A 17,631-nucleotide genomic window follows, 5' to 3' on the forward strand; every position below is an offset into this window, starting at 1 on the left:
CTGCCGGCTGTAAGACAACTGGTGTCTTCACCAGTTCAATTCAGGGGAACGTCGCAGAGTCTCAGACATGAGCCCTGGCTTCCTCCCAGCTGCACTCGGCACGACTTCCACTGGTACCTGACAAAGTCCAGGGCACATCCCCATGCATACGCATGCACACACACTTTCTGTCTTCCTGTGACCAAGAGTCCCACAGATGCTGCCCCCATTGCTTCTCCATTAATATTGGCTCTGGTCAGAGGGTGCTGCTCCTTGTATGTCTCTGTACGGTTGTCCTTTCATCAGATGCTTTCATCACCAGCTCTTCTGGCCCTCTCTGCAGGATGTCAACAAGCGTCTCTCCCTGCCCATGGATATCCGCCTGCCCCCGGAGTTCTTGCAGAAGTTGCAGATGGACAGTCCGGAGTTCCCCAAGCCCCTCAGCAGGATGTCCCGACGGGCTTCCCTTGTAAGTCTCACCACCCAGAGCGAGCGGTGCCGGGCACAGCATCTTGCTTCATACATGTAGGTCCCAGCAAGCAGATGTATGTGTTATTTCCACCCACTCATGCAGCCATGCCCTCCTGTGCAAGCTCCCTTGTATCCCTATATATCATTGAGATTGTACACACACACACACACCCCTGCCTGCTCGTGCAAATCCCCTTCCACACACACCCAACGGTACACTTTCCCGTATACCCCACGCACATGATCTGTGCATCCTCTTCCGTGTGTCACTCCTACACAGGCAAATCTGCACACAGCTATGCAAATCCCCAGGCCTGCACATTCCTTCACTCACCTCTGCACACACCTGCCTTTCCCCTCTCAGCTTGGCTCCTTTGAAAGGGGAGGAGGTGGAAAACTTCTTGTGGTTTAGCAAGTGCTGGAGCCTCTGCTAGTTGAAATGCAAATGGCGATAAATAATGAATTATCCTTTGCATTAATGTTGGCTTTTCAGTTTCTTTACTGCAGAGCATCAGCATATGTGGCAGCAACAACCTGGTGCCCTGTTTATAAATGTGCAAGCACACGTCCTGCTGCCCAGGAACACTCGGTGTTGCACAATTGCCAGACAGAGGTCTTGGCAGGCGTCTTCGTATGTGTTATGCCCCTTCGGGGGGAGAGAGAGTAGAGAAAGGAGAGCTCACATTTACCTGCACATTCTGTCTAATGAATATAATAGACGTGGCCAAAGCAATGTGCTATTAAAATTCATGGTCCCCTAAATGAATAAGGCGTGCTCCTGTAAAATTCACCATATGGCACTGTGGGGTTTACAGGACTTCAGACTGCAGCAGCCACCTCACTTCCCTGCTCAAGACATATCTGTTCCTGGGGTACGCTGCGTGTTTGGGGGAGCCAAAGTGGAGTAAATAATACTGTGTTCCTCTGGGACTTGCTAGTTCAAATCCAGCTGGTGTGAGCTAGAAGACAGTCGTCCTGTAGCGTTTGGCAGCCGGTGAGAGCTCAGTGATCTGGTTGGTGCCTGGTGCAAGGAAAAAGCCTTTCCGTGGGGCAGAGCTGGTGAGCAGAGGGAGCTGCAGGAGTACCCCAGGCTCTGGGCGCTTGGTTTTCCATGCCAGAGCCCTGGATGCAGTGCGGGGGCTCCTTCATTGCCTCGCCCAGGGGACCCTTTCCCTGCACGGCCCCTGGTCTCTCCCTGCTGATTGACAGCTGTCCGTCCAGCACCATCTGCTGATGGAGAGAGGCATGACACGAGTGCTTGCTCAAGGGAAAGGGCAGCACTGCTGGTCTGGGAAGGCTTTAGCCAGGCTGGAGTCAGAGCTGGCTCCATGCCTGGGACTGCACAGACACAAACGTGTTTGTGGAGGAATGACACAGATTTATTATTTATGCTAAAGGAGCAATGAGATGCCGCAGGTTTCAGGCAGTTGTGCTAGTCTGTGCCCTGGCCCATGAATAATCCAGATTAATTGAGGAAGTGTCTCTCTCCCCACAGAAAACTTGAGACCACATGTGATTTAAGAGATCTGCTAGGAGTGAAACCTAAATCTCCTATATCACAGTGCTTGCCCTTTCTTTCACTGGGTATACAAGAGCAGGTCTCAGCAATACGTTAAAGACTTGCTGTTCCAAATAGGGAAATGTCTCTTTCATGCTTGATTTGAGAAGGACACCGAGAAATGGACTGAGTTATAGTACAGACCAAAGCATAGGAAACCACTCAAGGGCCAGGCGTTGGCAGCAGTGTGATCCCGCTAGGTTTCTCCAACAGAAAGGTCATCAGCTCTTTAGAAACCACTGCTCTTGTTAGACTGAGCCATTGCTGGTGGTGTGTCAGGATGATGGGTGAGAGGGATAAGTGCGGAGAATAAAAAGGGAATTAGAGGGATGGGAGCAGGAAGGAGCAATCTTTCAGGCTGCAGCCACGGCCATCGCTGTGCTGGGGTATAGGAAGCAGGTGTCATCCGTTTTCCTTAAGCAGTCAGTTGTGGAGGTTTTCTGATTGATTGGCTGGTTGCCTGCACTGCTTGTCCAGAAAAGTAATAGACTTTATGTACCTAGATCAGCTGGGGTGCTGCATGCAAACACCTGCCTTGATTTATCTGCCCCCAAAGCTATTACTGTCCAGTGTCCTTGACTTGACCTTCCCCCAGGTGGTTAAGCTTTCCCTGGATGAGATCTCCCCCAGTGATGTTCTCCCTTTTCTCTTACAGTCAGATATCGGGTTCGGGAAGCTGGAAACCTACGTTAAACTGGACAAACTGGGAGAGGTAAGGAGAGTCTGAAACCCCTGTAAGGATTTAAATTAAGTTAGAAGGACAGCTTGAAGTGCAAAGGACAGACTAGCAAAATTTCTTCAATATCTAGGACTCTTTTAGACCAGTTCTTTCTGTGGACTTCAGACTTGGCCCTTTAGCTTCAAATTATCATTCCTGCAAATGGTATGAAACATATCAGCATTGTGCCATCCTGATAAATGGTATGCGTGACCTGTATTTTATCTCTCTCCCTTAGGGCACTTATGCCACTGTCTTCAAGGGACGCAGCAAGCTGACAGAAAATCTCGTTGCACTGAAGGAGATTCGCCTGGAGCACGAGGAAGGGGCACCTTGCACAGCCATACGGGAAGGTGAGGGGCTTTTCAGATAAGGTTCAGATTAGATCACAAACCTAATGAGCAATGCCAGGTCACAGGCTGATGTGGGACTGGTGGTGGTGGTGGCCATTTATATCTGCAGTTGTGCAATCAGCATGACCCCACATGGCACCAAGGACCTGGCTGCCCGAACCTGCCATCTCCTTTCCTTTCAGTGTCTCTGCTGAAAAACCTGAAGCATGCCAACATCGTGACCTTGCACGACATCATCCACACGGAGCGCTCCCTCACCCTCGTCTTTGAGTACCTGGTGGGTCTGGGGGACTCGCTGCAGGAAGTGGGGGAAAGCTGCACTCCTGTGGGAGGGCTGGACTCTTCTGCTGAAACAGAACTGGGCTTGATTACAGGGAAGATTTGTCGGGCAAGGGAGACAGAAGAGGAGGTTTATGGGTGTTTCTCGTTGCAGGATAATGACCTCAAACAGTACCTGGATAACTGTGGGAGCCTGATGAGCATGCACAATGTGAAGGTAAGACAGCATTGCCTGGGACCCGTATCCCTGCCTCCCTCCTAGGGAGAGGTGGGAGCTGCAGGGAACTCACCCCAAGTACATCCCAGGACATCACAGAGCTGGGATACCCATTCTCTCTTCAGTTCAGCCCTCCTTTCACAATACCCTTCTTTGACCTTTCTCAGCAGGCTCTGATGTTCCACCAGCTTTTTTTAAGCCACAGCTACATTAAATAAAATTACTGTGTGGGCAGACTTTGTTCAGCCCTTTTTCTGAATTGTTGGTCATGGGCTTGAACACTTGTCTACAATGCATTTCATCCCAGGCCAGCTTCAAAGCATCTTACCTGTCCGCAAGTTTTATAGTTCTTGAGGCAGGCTCACTTCTGATGCCTGTGCCCCAGTGCTAAGTGCCAGCTCCTTCTTCGTGCCTGCAGATCTTCATGTTCCAGCTGCTGCGTGGCCTGTCTTACTGTCATGGAAGAAAAATCCTGCACCGAGACCTCAAACCCCAGAACCTGCTCATCAATGAGAGAGGAGAGCTCAAGCTGGCTGACTTTGGTAGGTAGCGCAGGGGAGATGCAGAGGAGTTGTGGTCTCTTTGGGCAGGCCTGTGCGCAGCTGGCAGCAGGTTCATGCTCCCCTGGAGCGGGGAGAGATGTGGGGGTCCCCCCTAAGCAGCTTGGGACACAGCTCTCCTGCAGCAGTGTTGCATGTGCTCTGAAGCTAGATTCTGCACGGCAGCTATATGCTCCACCCAGCTGAGTTTGAAGCATCTCTGCATGAGCACAACCACTTGCTTTATGTACTGAGCAATCTGGCCTTGCCTGCCTTGTTCTGCCTCTCTGGGGAGAACGCAGTGTTGCAACAAGGTGCGGCTGGATACAGCTCCTTGATGCACATCCCTTTCATTCTCAGGACTAGCCAGAGCCAAGTCAGTCCCTACAAAAACATATTCCAATGAGGTGGTCACACTGTGGTACCGGCCCCCAGACGTCCTGCTAGGATCTACCGAATATTCCACACCCATCGATATGTGGTAAGCCACAGTGCCTGTCTGCAGGACAGGGTGGGGAAGAGGTGAACCTCCAAATTAAGATTCCCAGAGTTTCCAAGACAGTGGGTTGGGAATTGCCTTTCATCTGCCTGTGCAGCAGCATATGTGCCGACAGTGTTGTGTTGATGGTTAAAATAGAGGTGTGTGTCTGTCTCAGATGCCGTGCTGGTTTTTGTGTCCCATGGGTCTCAAGGTCTTTGGAGCACACTTTCCATGTTAGGGGATAAATGGTTATCTGTAACAGTGAAGGGAGGTGGCTCTTGGAGCTGATTTTTGTCAGCAGGGACCCTAGCAGTTAACTGGGGCCCCAGGACCCCATCCAGCCGTCGCTAAGGGGCGGTGGGATGTTCACAGGGCTTCTACATTGCTAATGCTCTGCTGCTCCTTTAGGGGCGTGGGCTGCATACACTACGAGATGGTCACTGGACGGCCCATGTTCCCTGGCTCCACGGTGAAAGAAGAGCTGCATTTAATCTTCAGGCTGCTGGGTGAGTCTTCTGCTGTCTCCCAAATCCCCACTTGAGGGCAGTGGCTGACTGCAGATATTGTGAAAAAGAGCCACCTCGGGTGCCTGGACGGAGCCTGTTGGCAAAGCGGCGGAGCGGAGCGGGCTGGGGTGGGCAGAGCTGTACCCAGGCTGCCCAACATCCTCGCACCAGGCTTGCAGCCAGCCGAGCTCTCAGGGCTGCTGCCCCGCAGGAGGTACTAGCAAATCCAAACCTGCTAATAAAATTCATGCTCTCTGTCCTGCCCCCTCCTTGGGAGAGGTGGACACTAGCTTTTGTTCTTACATCTGCGAAGCTGTTCTCTCTTGACCAAATGAACATCACAGGTTTCCCTCTCTCCCCCTCTCAGGAACCCCAACAGAAGACACCTGGCCTGGAATAACATCCAACGAGGAGTTTAAGGCTTACAATTTCACACAGTACCGAGCCCAGCCATTAATAAATCACGCCCCAAGGTACCTTCCTGAGCAGAGACACATAAGGCATGGTATGCTTGCGCTGGTCTTAAATGGGAGCCTGGGGAGATGAGTTTCATTTCCGCATTGCGGTGCTGGCAGCCTCTGAATGAAGTTGTGCACTGGAGGTCCCAGCTGCCTCTTGACCCTTGCATTGACTATTGCAATGTCTCCCGAGTGTGATAATGCTCCGCTGTTTGTTTCCTCTTTCTCTCAGGCTGGACTCAGAAGGCATTGACTTGCTGATGAACCTCCTTCTGGTAAGTGCTAGAGCAGTCTGGGTGGATGGCAACGGGATTTGCTGAAATGAAGTATCCTGGCTGCCCTCACACTGATTTTGGATCCAGGCAGAGGAGGGGCTGTGACTACAGAATAAGCCATGGTCGTATGGTTATGGCCATGTAGATGCTATCCCAAACCACCTCCCATTATCTCACCATCTGACCTGCCCTGAATTCACTCCAAAATTCTCTGGAGACATGCTTCTGTCTCTTCGTGAGTTTATGCCCTGGTTGATCAGAGCACTTGTCTACCCTTCAGCGTGTTTGCCGATGGATGAACCGTCCTTCACCCCTCTGTCCTCTTGCACACAGCCTGCACACACAAAGAGAGATGATCCATTAGGTATGAAATGGATGGTGCACTCCCGTGGCCACAGTGTATGTAGTTCCTTGTGCACATACAGTGCACGCACAGTTGCCTGCACACCCCCATGATGCATTTTGGAGACACTTACCCATGCAGCATATGGAATTGCTTGGGCGCACACCCTGCGCAGGTACTTAACCTATGCATACATAGGTCCACAGATGTGCCCACACCCTGGGCAGGGCCTCCATGCCTACTGAATGCCTTCTCGCACACGCACACTGTACATAATTTCCTTTCTCTGGGGCTCTGCGCAGTATGAAGCCAAAAGCCGGATTTCAGCGGAGGCAGCTCTGCGGCATGCTTACTTCAAGAGCCTTGGGGAACGGGTACACCTCCTCCCTGACAGTAAGTGTGTGCGCCATCCTATTGCCTGGGGGATGTGGAGCAAAGAGCTTCTTTGCAAACTAAGGGTGGTGCTTTGCAGCTAGGTCTCCTTGGATGCCTCTTGTCCGTGTTCGCTCAGAGGAAGTAAGTGCTTCTGCAGCATGGTGGGGTGGGAGTTTGGGGACTGTGAGAGCAAGAAACAGAGTTTTGGGTATGATGGGCAGGATGGTGTGGTCTGTCTTGGCCCTGGGTTTGCAGACTACTGCTGGCTCAGCCAGCTGGATTGACTTCTCTCTCTCTGCCCCCTCTGCCTAGATGTCTCCATCTTCTCCCTGAAGGAGATCCAGCTTCAAAAGGACCCAGGCTACCGAGGCTCAGCCTTTCAGCAGTCAGGTAGGACTGAGGAAAATGATGCTGACCTCCTCTCACAGATGGGCTGAGAGGCAGCCTGCAGAGGTACCACAGACCACACTGGCCATGGGGTTACTCCCAGCTGGTATCTGTGTAAGAAAAAGACAAACCTGATCCCTGCCTCCTGCTTTAGTCCACAACAGCCACAAGTTACCCCTGGGGCATCCTGACTTGTCACCTGCAGTTGCACCAAAGTCACATTTAGGTGCTCTGAGGCACCATCCCAGAAGCAATGCTGTGATCCAGGTCCTTGCATGGGGTGGTGTGCCTGCAAAGCGCTGTTCACCATCTAGCCTCTTTGACCTATCTCTCTCTCTTCCTCAGCCCGAGGGAAGAACAGGAGGCAGAGTATATTTTAAACCTGGATCTCGTGTTCCCGTTGTCGCCATGGAGATCAAAGCACTGAGAAAGGAGACAGCAACATGCTCCCACCTGACCCATCGCAGAATTAGACTCGAGCAGGACGATGCTGAAGCACCCTTGGCTGCAGGCTTTCCTCTGCCCGTCCCCACAACCCTCTCCCCACCACCCCTCAGCCCCCGGCAGCGGTTGTCAAAGGAGCCATGGCCTTCCTCCCTTCTTGTTTTCGTGTTGCACCCATCAGACAAGAGCTGCTACCCTCTGTCCAGGTGCTTTAGAGAGTAGTTGCCCTGAGCATTGCCCTGAGCTCAGGATGCGTGCTGGCCCTGAGGGAACCCACCTGCCATGCTCAGGGAAGTGAGCCAGGGGCAGGGAGGTTTTGTGAGCAGAGGGTGGTTTCTCCAAGAGCTGAGCAGTGGCCAAGTCATGGTACGTAGTGTCTGGCCCAGACAGGCATTTCTGGCCGCATACCTTTGCTCAGACAACTGGTCCTGCACCCTCTGTCTCCTGGGGAGACACTTTGCAGCCACATTAAGAGTTGGGGGCATGGCCCAGACAGGCACTGGAGAGACTGAAACAAAAAATGGGGTAGCCCTCCCTCATTTTCCCTTGCCACTGCCTACATAACCCTTTTTCTCTCCCTATCTCTGGACCTGAATCCTGACTGAAGGATGGAGTGGTTGGGAGGAAAGGGGTTCCCATTGCTTCCCCCAACATCTCCCCCTTCTTGTCAGCATTGCATTTATAAATTTGGTCAGCTGGCTGCTCTCCACAGATGTCCCTAGCTGAGAACGAGGGCGCAGGATGCCTGTTGGTAGAGCTGTGCAGAGGCAGGGCCAAAAACGCACACCGGGTTTGCGCTGGTTTCCGTTGCTGCGCTGAGCCCTTTGTTCAGCTTTTTCCAAGGCACCGATGGAGCAGCCCGTTTCTCATCCCTGGAGCCTGCCACCTGCTAGCCCATGACCATCTCCGCTGTTGTCATGAGGGAAAGGACGCGACTCCCAGACAGCATCTCAGGAGCGTATGAACCGTTCTTCCCACCCAGCCGTCTCTAAGCTCTGCACACGATGTGGCAGAGCCTGAGCTGCTCAGCCTCGCCGTACCAAAGTGCTGTGCACACCCACCTCAGTGCATTTCTACCTAGAGGAAGGGGGAGAAGTGCCAAACCTCCCACAGCTCAGCTGTGGGATCAGAAATAGACCCAGAGAGAAGCAGAAAGCATCCCTCAAATCTCTTCACATGGCATCTACATCACTGAAATCCTTTTTTACCGAATGCCTGATCATACCAGCCCTGACTCTTGTACATGCAGTGGGACTGAAGTGCATGCTTAGATCTGAACGTGCTTTGCTGGCTGAGGACTATTCCTGGTGTGTTTTCCCCTCTGTACATTTCAGGAACATGCCAAATCCAGGACAAAGAGGCCCTGCTTAACCTCTTCCTCACAGCTTACAGTCTGAAATGTCTTCAAGTATGTGAGCATTGTAGGAAGTTTTTCTTCTGTATAATATTCACATCTTTTTCTTGGCTCTCCTGGATGACTCCCACCCAGTCCTCTCACCCATCACTCCTCCAGCCCTAGGAAGTGGCTGGGAGTCCCTTGGCATGACAGGCACTGTGACCCTGTCGCTGGTAGTAGGACTGGCAGGAAATGCCAATGTTTTAACGCAGCCTGTAGCGCTCCCAGCCTGGGAGGCATTGCTCAGGGGACAGTAATCCTCCATACCTTCATTTCCCCAGTGAGCAGGGAGTTAGAGCCTCCTTTTTCCACTTTGCTGTGTGGTGCTTCTGTGAGTCTCTGAAAATGCAAAGTATGAGGATAAAGCAGGAGATCCCAGAGTTCCTCAAAGCTCCAGGAGGCGACTCTTCCCTGTGCCAGTGCTCAATGCGATGCGCCATCTGAGTTTCTCCCATCAGACCAAAGCTGTTAAGTTGGGTTTGTCCTAGACAAGCATCCAGACGTCTGCATTGTTTGAGGTTTGCCCATCCCTGCTCCGTTCCTTTGTCAGTCTGTCCAGTGTACAGCAGGCTGAATAGTTCATTAATTGTTTCCATTTGATAGGGGAGAGCATGAATAGCCATCAGCCACCAGTGACGCATTTCACCCTGATACAGGCACATATAAAGGGTAGTATTTTGCCTGGTTTCATATGCCCTGCTTCTGCTGCATGGGACTTCTAAAAAGAGCATAAGTGAGGGAGGTTCACAAAGGGAGGTGTTGGCTGGAGTACGTCTGAACTCTCACATTGTCATCTTTTCTTTCGCAAAGGCGTTTTATACAGAAATTTCCTTGGCCTAGCAGGGATCTGTGCAGCAGACTTGCACTTTCCAGGGCAGCCAGCTCCTGTCACGAATTAGCAGCTCAGTTGGCGGGCCAGCTCACGGAGGCAGCGTCTCCCGCTCCCACATGACAGCATGCTCAGGTACCAGTGGTGACCAGGGACCAGTGACGGGTGAGCACAGGTCAGACGCGGGGAGCAGGAAACTGCTCCACCTGCTCGGGGGATACCCTTTCAGGACGTCTTCAGCCTGTCTGTGTGGTTTTCTTTCCTGGTTTTACCAGCCTTGTGCTCTGAGATTGCCTTGGCCGAAAGGAGCCACATGCTTTGGGGCATGGGGTGCCCAGCTGAGCCCTTCTAGTTTCCCGTTGGGAGGGTGGAGGGCTTGTTTCGGGTCTGGGGCCTTGCAGGTGGTGCAGAGCTGACTGTGGGCACACGGTGGGAGAGAGGGGCTCTTGCTACCTGCTCCCCCAGACTAGGCTCCTGGTGGTGGCAAGAGCTGAGCACCTTGAAATCAGTCCCACCGGAGCTGGTGTGGTTTCAGCTCCCCCCCCCCAGGATGGGTGTTGCTCCTGAAAGGCAAGGTCACCTACTGAAACAGCATCGCTATACTGGGGGAAAAGGTTGGAGAAAAGACCTAGCAATGACTGTGTAGACAGCACTGCTTTACCCAGGATCAGATAGCAAAGAAAAAGGGCCTGTTAGTTGCTGTTTATTCTTTTATAGCCTTTGCCTTTTCTCCTACAAATCCTTCCTGAAGGAGATCTTTGTGCAGAGGCACTATTATTTATTAGCCCTGTGTGCTACTAACAGCCTGAATTTAAGATAACCCTTTTTGTTCCACTGCATTTAGTGGATATTTGATTCCTATTCAGGAGAGCGATAGTGTGTGTAAATATTTGGCACCCCACTGAGCAAGGTTTGATTTATAAGCTCCCGTTGCTTCTGCACTTGCACGTGTTGGCTGGCAGAGCCCCGAGTGTGTGATCTCCAGGCTCCCATGGCACGCTGCCCGCAAAAGCCTTCCCCGCTGCCAAGAAATGAGCTGCAGGTTCGCAGCGATTAGCGCTCGGAGCCAGACCCCCCTTCTCCCACTCCCGGATATTGTTACCGTCCTGCTGAAGACCATGGGGCCTGGGGTAGATTTATGAGGACAAAGACCCCTCAAATGCTGAGGCGTCCAAGGGGTTTGCAAAAGCTCCCAAGCAGAGGGGTGCCCCCGTCGTCCCCACGTGCAAGCATGCTGTTGAAAACTGAACGAGGCGCTCGCAAGCTTGCCAAGGTGCCTGATCGCTGCTGTAGCTCTGGCTGATGGCCTCGCTCTCTGCTTCCTTCGGCAGCTGACAGTGCAGGCTTTTCTGAGTATTCGGAGCACTAGATGGTTCCAAATTTGGATTTTTAAAGTAGCACTAATGAAAATGCTGGGAATTTCTGTGGTGCTCTGGAATTTTTTCATTTTGTCATTTTGTGGGTTCTCCATCAACAGCTTTACCAAGTAGCTGACAGTTTTTCACAGATTGGGAGTTCTGACAAAAAGAAGTTGTTGTTTGTCTTCCAGACGTTTTTCTTGCAATTTTTATTTTTGCCAGTTCTGGTGGAAAATGGAATTTTGGATGTGCCCTCAGGAAAGGCTGTATTCTTTCATCTCTCTAGCTGATAGCTAGTTAAAGAAACGTAAGTAAAGTAATGTCAATAGCAAGGTCTGTTTACGGGACAACAATAAAACTTTACAGGCAGAGTTATTTCATTTTACTCTCTCCATACACATACGCACTCGCCTTTCCTGGCTCAACCCATTGCCAGATCTATGTTAAGATTTTAAATAACAAAACTACATTGTATCTTGGAAACGAAGGGGATAATAGGTGTTTTTTTCCCTTCCCTTACACATGGTGGAAAAAAAAAATAGAAGGCCATTTTCCCAAGCTTTCCAAATGTTTGGTTTTATTTGTTTGTTTGTTTTCCCAGGATTTATCTTCAGTTGGAAATTAGGCCATCATAAAACAGGAACCCAGAGTTCCCAGGTTCAGGCTAGGAACGGACAGGTGGGAAGACATCAGAGAAATAGTCTAGCCTGCTAGACGGAATGACATCGACAGGTTTAGTGGGTTTGGTTGTGCGTCCCAGTATACGGGAAGAGGTTGGACCTGGGGGTGGGAGCCTGCAGTTGAGGTATGTGACAGAAGTAGAACCAGACTCTCCATTAGGACAGCTGACTCCAATGCAGAGAGATGTATTTTTGTATAAACCCACAGCAAGTAATGGCTTATTTACGATGGCCGTTCCTGTGAACCTCACCTGGCACGTGGGAAGTGTCTAATTAGAATAGGTATGTGCTAAATCTGTGCCCCCATCAGTTAACCAGAGACTGTAGCCTGCACCCAGTGTGATGACTCTCCTCGCCTTACGGGGCCAGACTCTGCTCAGAGCGCAGAGCAGGAGGTGGCTGAGGGGTCCTGCAAGGGCCATCAAGTCCGTACAAGAATTAGGGTTAAAAGTGACATTGTCTCGCATGCCAAAAGTCATGGATCTCTGCCTGAGCAGATTGCTCCAGCTATGCTGTGTCTCTGTCCCATTTCTGTACTCTCAAGTCTTACATGAAACACGTTTTGATGTCCCTTTAGCACTCCCCACTAGCAGTGGCTTGGGTTAATAGGCACAAAAACTACGAGACCCATGGTTTCTTCATTGCCTTCTTTCATCCTAAGCATCATGCTTGTCCTACAACAGGAAAAATATATCTAAGTGACCAGGATACACATACTGTGAATGTTCTCCAGTGTGATTCATTTGCAGAATACCAATAATGTATTTAACTAGCATTGTGTGATCGAAAGATGCATTTTAAAAGAAATGATTTTAAAGATTTATTCCAAAAGAAGCAATGATTTTTTTATAGAAAGTTTTTCTGGAATAAATGGAAAGATACAAAACAAGAATAAAAGATTGTATCCATCCGTCAATCCTGTGTCTGAATGTTTTATAAAAATATTTCAATTTTTGTATTTCAGATGTTACATGGACTATTTTGTGGATGTGCTCATTTTCTTGCTAAGGCTAATATTACAAATGTATTGTGAACGCTCTGAAGCCAAGATTGGAAAATAAACTTTATTGAATACAGGATAGTTTTGTGCGGGATGTAATTTTTCTCTTTTCTTTTTTGGTAGGAGAAGGATCCAGTTTGTTTTTGAATTTCAAATAGGTAGAACTGAAGTCTCGGGAGCGCAGGTCCCTTCCCCGGCTGCCGTGCGGTAAGTCGCTTTGCTGTGGGGTGTGCAGGCGAGGAAGGCTGCTTGCACCTTAGGAGGGGAGCGTGCTGTCTTTGTTCTTTCCCAGGAAGTTGTTTCCTACAGCTGTTTTTCTGTGCTTTTTGGGGAAACCTTTTTATTTTCCTTTATAAAAGACTTCAGGTTCCTCCTGGGCAAGGCTGATGTGCGCTGCTCTGCAGGGACTGGCTCAGAGCAGAGTTGTTATAGTTTGAGGTTTGGTGATTGAATTACTGCCTGGATAGGTGACTTGGAGGCTTCACAGCTGGAGTGTCTGGGAACCAGACACAGAAATACCTTGCTGCTGGCTTGTTTTTTTCCCTGCTTTGCACCATTGGCCTGAATTTCTCCATATTGTCCTGCCCCGGGCTTTGCTATGGCCCTGCACTGTCCCCCAAGAGAATCAAAAATACTATGGGCTGCAGAGAAGAGGCAGCTTTCCATATTAGTTCCTTTCCGGGAGGTCACTGGTTGTGGTAAAACTCCCAGTCCAGACACAGAGTTACTGTGAAGGGAGGTTCCCTCTGCCTGACCTTTTCAGCGGGTTGAAACACAAGACCTCAGAAGCTCGTACGCAACAGGAAAATGTTTCTATAGTTCCTTGTGCAGATCCTAAGTCCTTAAACAAATATTGCCGTAAGCCTGTCGGGCAGATAAAGCACAGAAGTGGCGTGTCCTGCCCGTGGCTGCAAACCGACTCAAGGGCAGAGCTGGGGAAGGGGCAGGTGTGTCCTGTTCCTCAGGAGTCCTCGGAGCAAAAAGTCTCTTTGTGGTCAGAGCTATTCCCCTTCAAAGAGCTCTGCCCTCTGTGCCATTGGGTAGTGCTGAAAAGAAACCCCAGCCACCCTGCCCAGAGGACCTGGGAAGAGCCAGAGGTGGACTATGAGGGGGACTTCGGGGGTTTGGGGGCCAGGCCTCTGGTGTGAGCCAGCTGATGCTGGTGGGTGGTGCAGAGAAGGGGAAGGGGGCAATGCACCCCTTCCCTCCCCAGGCTCCACCTCTGGTGAGAGCCCAGCCCGCATGAGTCACCTTCAGAGCCAGGTGGACACCAGCGTGGGCAGATCCCAAGTGACAAGCTGTTTGTCAAACCAGTTCCTCCTTCTGCTGCTCTCATTCCTCCAGTCTCACTGCTGCGGCAGCAATGGGTCGAGAGGAATGCCGCCAAGCGGCCCACAGTCGCATCCTGCACCCAGGAGCTCTCAGGAGTCAGGATGTCACCAGCTGCCCCAGTAGCCATGACCTTTCTGCTTCCTGCCAGGAGCTCCGTGTTCATTAGCGATGCCTCCTGCCTCGCAAGGATGCTCGAGTGACATCATTAATTGCTTCCTGGGTCTCTTAGCATGTCTCTTTGCAAAGTGGGGATGATATCTGCTGTCCTCAATGAGACTAGTTGTGTGTTATTAAGTTACAGGTGTGTGTCAGGAGGCTCGGCCTGACTTTTTCACTGGCTCTCTTGCAGATCACAGCCCTCCTGTGCAGCAGTTTTAGCGTGGTAAAGGAGGAAGCATAATGATTCCAGCTAAAATGGAGTGGGTGTGTTGAAAGGAATTATTTCAGTTGGACGCTAGGAAAACACGTAGGTGAGCACTTCCTCCTTTTTGACAAGCGTTACAGGATCTGTAATAACTAGGCCAAGATCTCAGGATAATGTTTGACCTAGAGGTGGAGCCAGGCTTTCCAAATAACATGGCATGTTTTGAAACACTTGCCCCCAACATACGTGAGGTTAACAGCTCTCTAGTGTGCTGCCATTGCAGATGCCCAGCTCATTCAGGCTGGGTTGCTGAATATGTTACAGGCAGCCAAGAATAATTCAACCCATTGTTTGGAGAGTTCATGTTGTGTTGTAAGACTCATCACATCTTTTCTCAGTAAGGTTCAGTAAGGCGGTTCTTTTCTGACCTGGTCAAACTTGCATAATGGTGGTGGTCCTGGGCTGAGCTGCAGCTATGGAAAGGCATTGGTGCTCCCATTTCCAAATGAGCGTGCAACTCTTCAGCCCATCATGTTGGCACAGGTGGCTGCTGGAATAGCATGTCTGTATTTTTCAGGGTATCAGGCCAGATTTGCCCTTTATAGTCTCTGGACAAAAGAGCTACACAGAACTAGCATCTGTGTGTGTCCCTAAAAGCTGCTAGAGAAAGAACAGGCCGAAGCGTATCCATGAGCAAGGCACAGGGAAAACAGCTCAGCAGTATCTCAGCCCCGAACCCCCAGCTGTGGTTGCCAGCCCAAACACTGGCAAAAGCCTCAAAGGAGCCTCTTCTCAATCCCAATCCCACCCGTGGGGCCCGGAGCTCTATGAAGCAGTCGCTGCAAACCAGGACCTATCATGTTAAATAGGTAATTGATCCATTAGCTGAAAAGATTAACCTTATATAATTGGAGTCTGTAAAAACAAAAACAAAAAAAAAAACCTGCTGTGCCACTTGCTGCACCAGGAAGAATGTGTGAGGGCACAGGAAGCAAAAGGAAGGTGTTTTTCAAATGCATGTCGGATCTTTTTGAGCAACGTTGGCACACACAGGCTGACGCTGCTGTCTGTAATCATGCGGCTCTGCTATTCATTCATTCATGATTTCACTTTGCAGTTTGCAGCAAGCACAAAAATGTGGGTGTTTAATTCGTTACAAGTACAACATAGATTTCAGTTTGGAAAACAGCCTAAAGTTCCTCCTCGTGAAGCTAATTCTGGTATTGCATATACTCATAATCCTATGGCTTGCATTTTTATGAGCTACCTCTGAGGATCTGGATTTCAGTGTATGGAGCCAGCCTGGATCTGTGTGTTCTTATGCTGACTAACCCACCTACGCTTCATTTCTTATTTGCAAGCAGATCTTGCATGATTTGTGCTATCCCTGACAAAATGGCCTCATATTCCTGGAAGCAGTGTGCTGGCATTTAGGCCATTGCTTAGTAAAGTGGGATCGGTTGTTGTAGCTGGGGTAGGGGCTGTACTAATAATTGTAATCTTTGATGCTTAGATGCTGCCTTTTTATTGTGTGCATCCGATGAACTTAAAAAGGTGGAGAAAGCATCATGCAGCCATTTTGTAGTTGGAGAAGTCAAGGCCCAGAGTGCCGATGCTATGAAGTTATGGTGATGGAGTAATGGAAGCTGGGAGTAGACTGCAGGTCTCCTGACTCCCTGTCTTGTGCTCTAAAACTGATCTTTGTCTGCGATGTAGTGCATCTGTCCACCCATAATAGATTGGCCTCCTTGTTTGCCATTTGGCATCACAAAAACAAAGTTGTCCGTGTTCAGAGTAGTCCATATCAGGTCACTGTCAGCAGAAGAGCTGTGGATACTTCCTCTTTCAAGGCTGTGCTATTTCAGGTTTTGCAGAAAAGAGACTATTTCCAAGCTTTATCTGAGGAGTTGCAGAGTGTGTGTAAAATGCCTGGCAACTTACACTACAGTAGGTTTCAAGTAAGGATGGAGCTTAACCCATTTTGCCCAGATACATTTAGAAATAACCGGGGGGACAGGGCTGAGGGGCTGATGAGGAGTTGCGGTTCTGAGTGTGCCTTTGGTGCCAGTACCACCATGGGGAGCAGGAACCGCGGTTAAGCCCCCTCAGCCCTTTTCCTGGGGAACGATACCCAATGTATGGAAGATGAGGAGCAGGGTATGACCTATGGGGGCTGGGATCAAAGGCAGCCAGCTGCTGTTTCATGCAAGTAGCTTCTGCTCCATGCAGGAGCAGTCGTATGGACAGAGAGGGGCAGAAAATGACTTTCCCAGCAACACTTTGATGGATGATCCTTCGTCATCATAATCCTTCCTCCCCCATGCTGTGTTGTCCCCACTTTTGGATGGAGAATGAGAAACTGAGGTAGTCTTCAGTGGTATGACTTTTCAAAGTCAGTTATTCCATGGCAGAGAGGTCCTGAGGCTCTGGCTCACAGGCCTCTGCCCAAGGCCCCTCTCCTGTCCTGTATCCCGCCATAGGGCCTATTGACAAAGATGGTTGCTGAGATATAACGATAGCCCCATTTCCGGTCGTGCCGTTGACTCAGTCTGCATCCACAAGCAAATCACTTCATTCCTTTCCAGCCCTCAGTTTCCCTATCTGTAAAACAGCGTAACAGCATTGCTTTATCCCTCCAGGCAGCTGAGCTGTTTCTTTGATTGCTTAATGGTTTCAGGTGCAGGTTTGCTGCAACCACAGGTGTTCTCCTTTCAGCAAATGCGCAATCAGGGCTTCGTTTCCCACCTGGTTCTGTACTGAGCAGAAACCTACTGCAACTGTCCACAGACGGTCACTTTGTTCACTTTGCCTGGGGGAGAGGGGGGCGAGATCCTCCCCACCTCGCTCAGGGAAGGCTCCTGCTGATGCTGTGAGCAGAGACCCAGATGCAATTTGGGTTAGCTAAACATTAAACTATGTCAAGGTGGAAATGAGCACCTGCAGGCTTTGGAGCAGCATTCCAGAGGCATGGGGCATGGGACATGTGAGTATATGTGTGGGGTCCCCTGGCATGAAAGGTACCCAACGTGCAGGCCTGGAGCTGGCCCTCCGTCATGGCTGAACTCCAGCAATTCTGGTTTGCCTGGAAAGAGTGTTCTAAAAATTGCCAGCCTTTCCCTAAAGTAGGTGAAATATTTATAAATCCATCCTCTAGAGGAGACCTTTTGCGTAAGCATCAGCCGCTCTGGCTTTAAAAGACACACACCAAGTCATCTGATGCTTCGTGTCCGTTAGAGGGGCAGAGACAACTTTAATTGCATTTGTCTGGAACAGTTGCGCTTATTTACTG

General features: G+C 50.2%; 1 protein-coding gene across 1 annotated transcript in view; it reads left to right on the forward strand.

Annotated features, from left to right (window-relative positions):
• The window catches only part of CDK18 (cyclin dependent kinase 18), a 41,750-nt gene extending 29,297 nt beyond the window's left edge, over positions 1-12,453 (forward strand). The window contains exons 4-16 of the mRNA XM_013942770.2: positions 323-448; positions 2,664-2,720; positions 2,965-3,079; positions 3,262-3,356; positions 3,513-3,575; positions 3,994-4,117; positions 4,475-4,595; positions 5,004-5,101; positions 5,469-5,574; positions 5,792-5,834; positions 6,480-6,570; positions 6,865-6,942; positions 7,285-12,453. Of these exons, the coding sequence (XP_013798224.1) occupies positions 323-448; positions 2,664-2,720; positions 2,965-3,079; positions 3,262-3,356; positions 3,513-3,575; positions 3,994-4,117; positions 4,475-4,595; positions 5,004-5,101; positions 5,469-5,574; positions 5,792-5,834; positions 6,480-6,570; positions 6,865-6,942; positions 7,285-7,319 (1,152 nt within the window). The 3' untranslated portion in view covers positions 7,320-12,453. The remainder of the gene's footprint in view (positions 1-322; positions 449-2,663; positions 2,721-2,964; positions 3,080-3,261; positions 3,357-3,512; positions 3,576-3,993; positions 4,118-4,474; positions 4,596-5,003; positions 5,102-5,468; positions 5,575-5,791; positions 5,835-6,479; positions 6,571-6,864; positions 6,943-7,284) is intronic.
• The last annotated feature ends 5,178 nt before the right edge of the window (positions 12,454-17,631 follow it).

The sequence above is a fragment of the Apteryx mantelli genome, chromosome 25, assembly GCF_036417845.1.
Source record: "Apteryx mantelli isolate bAptMan1 chromosome 25, bAptMan1.hap1, whole genome shotgun sequence".
NCBI classification, from domain to species: domain Eukaryota; kingdom Metazoa; phylum Chordata; class Aves; order Apterygiformes; family Apterygidae; genus Apteryx; species Apteryx mantelli.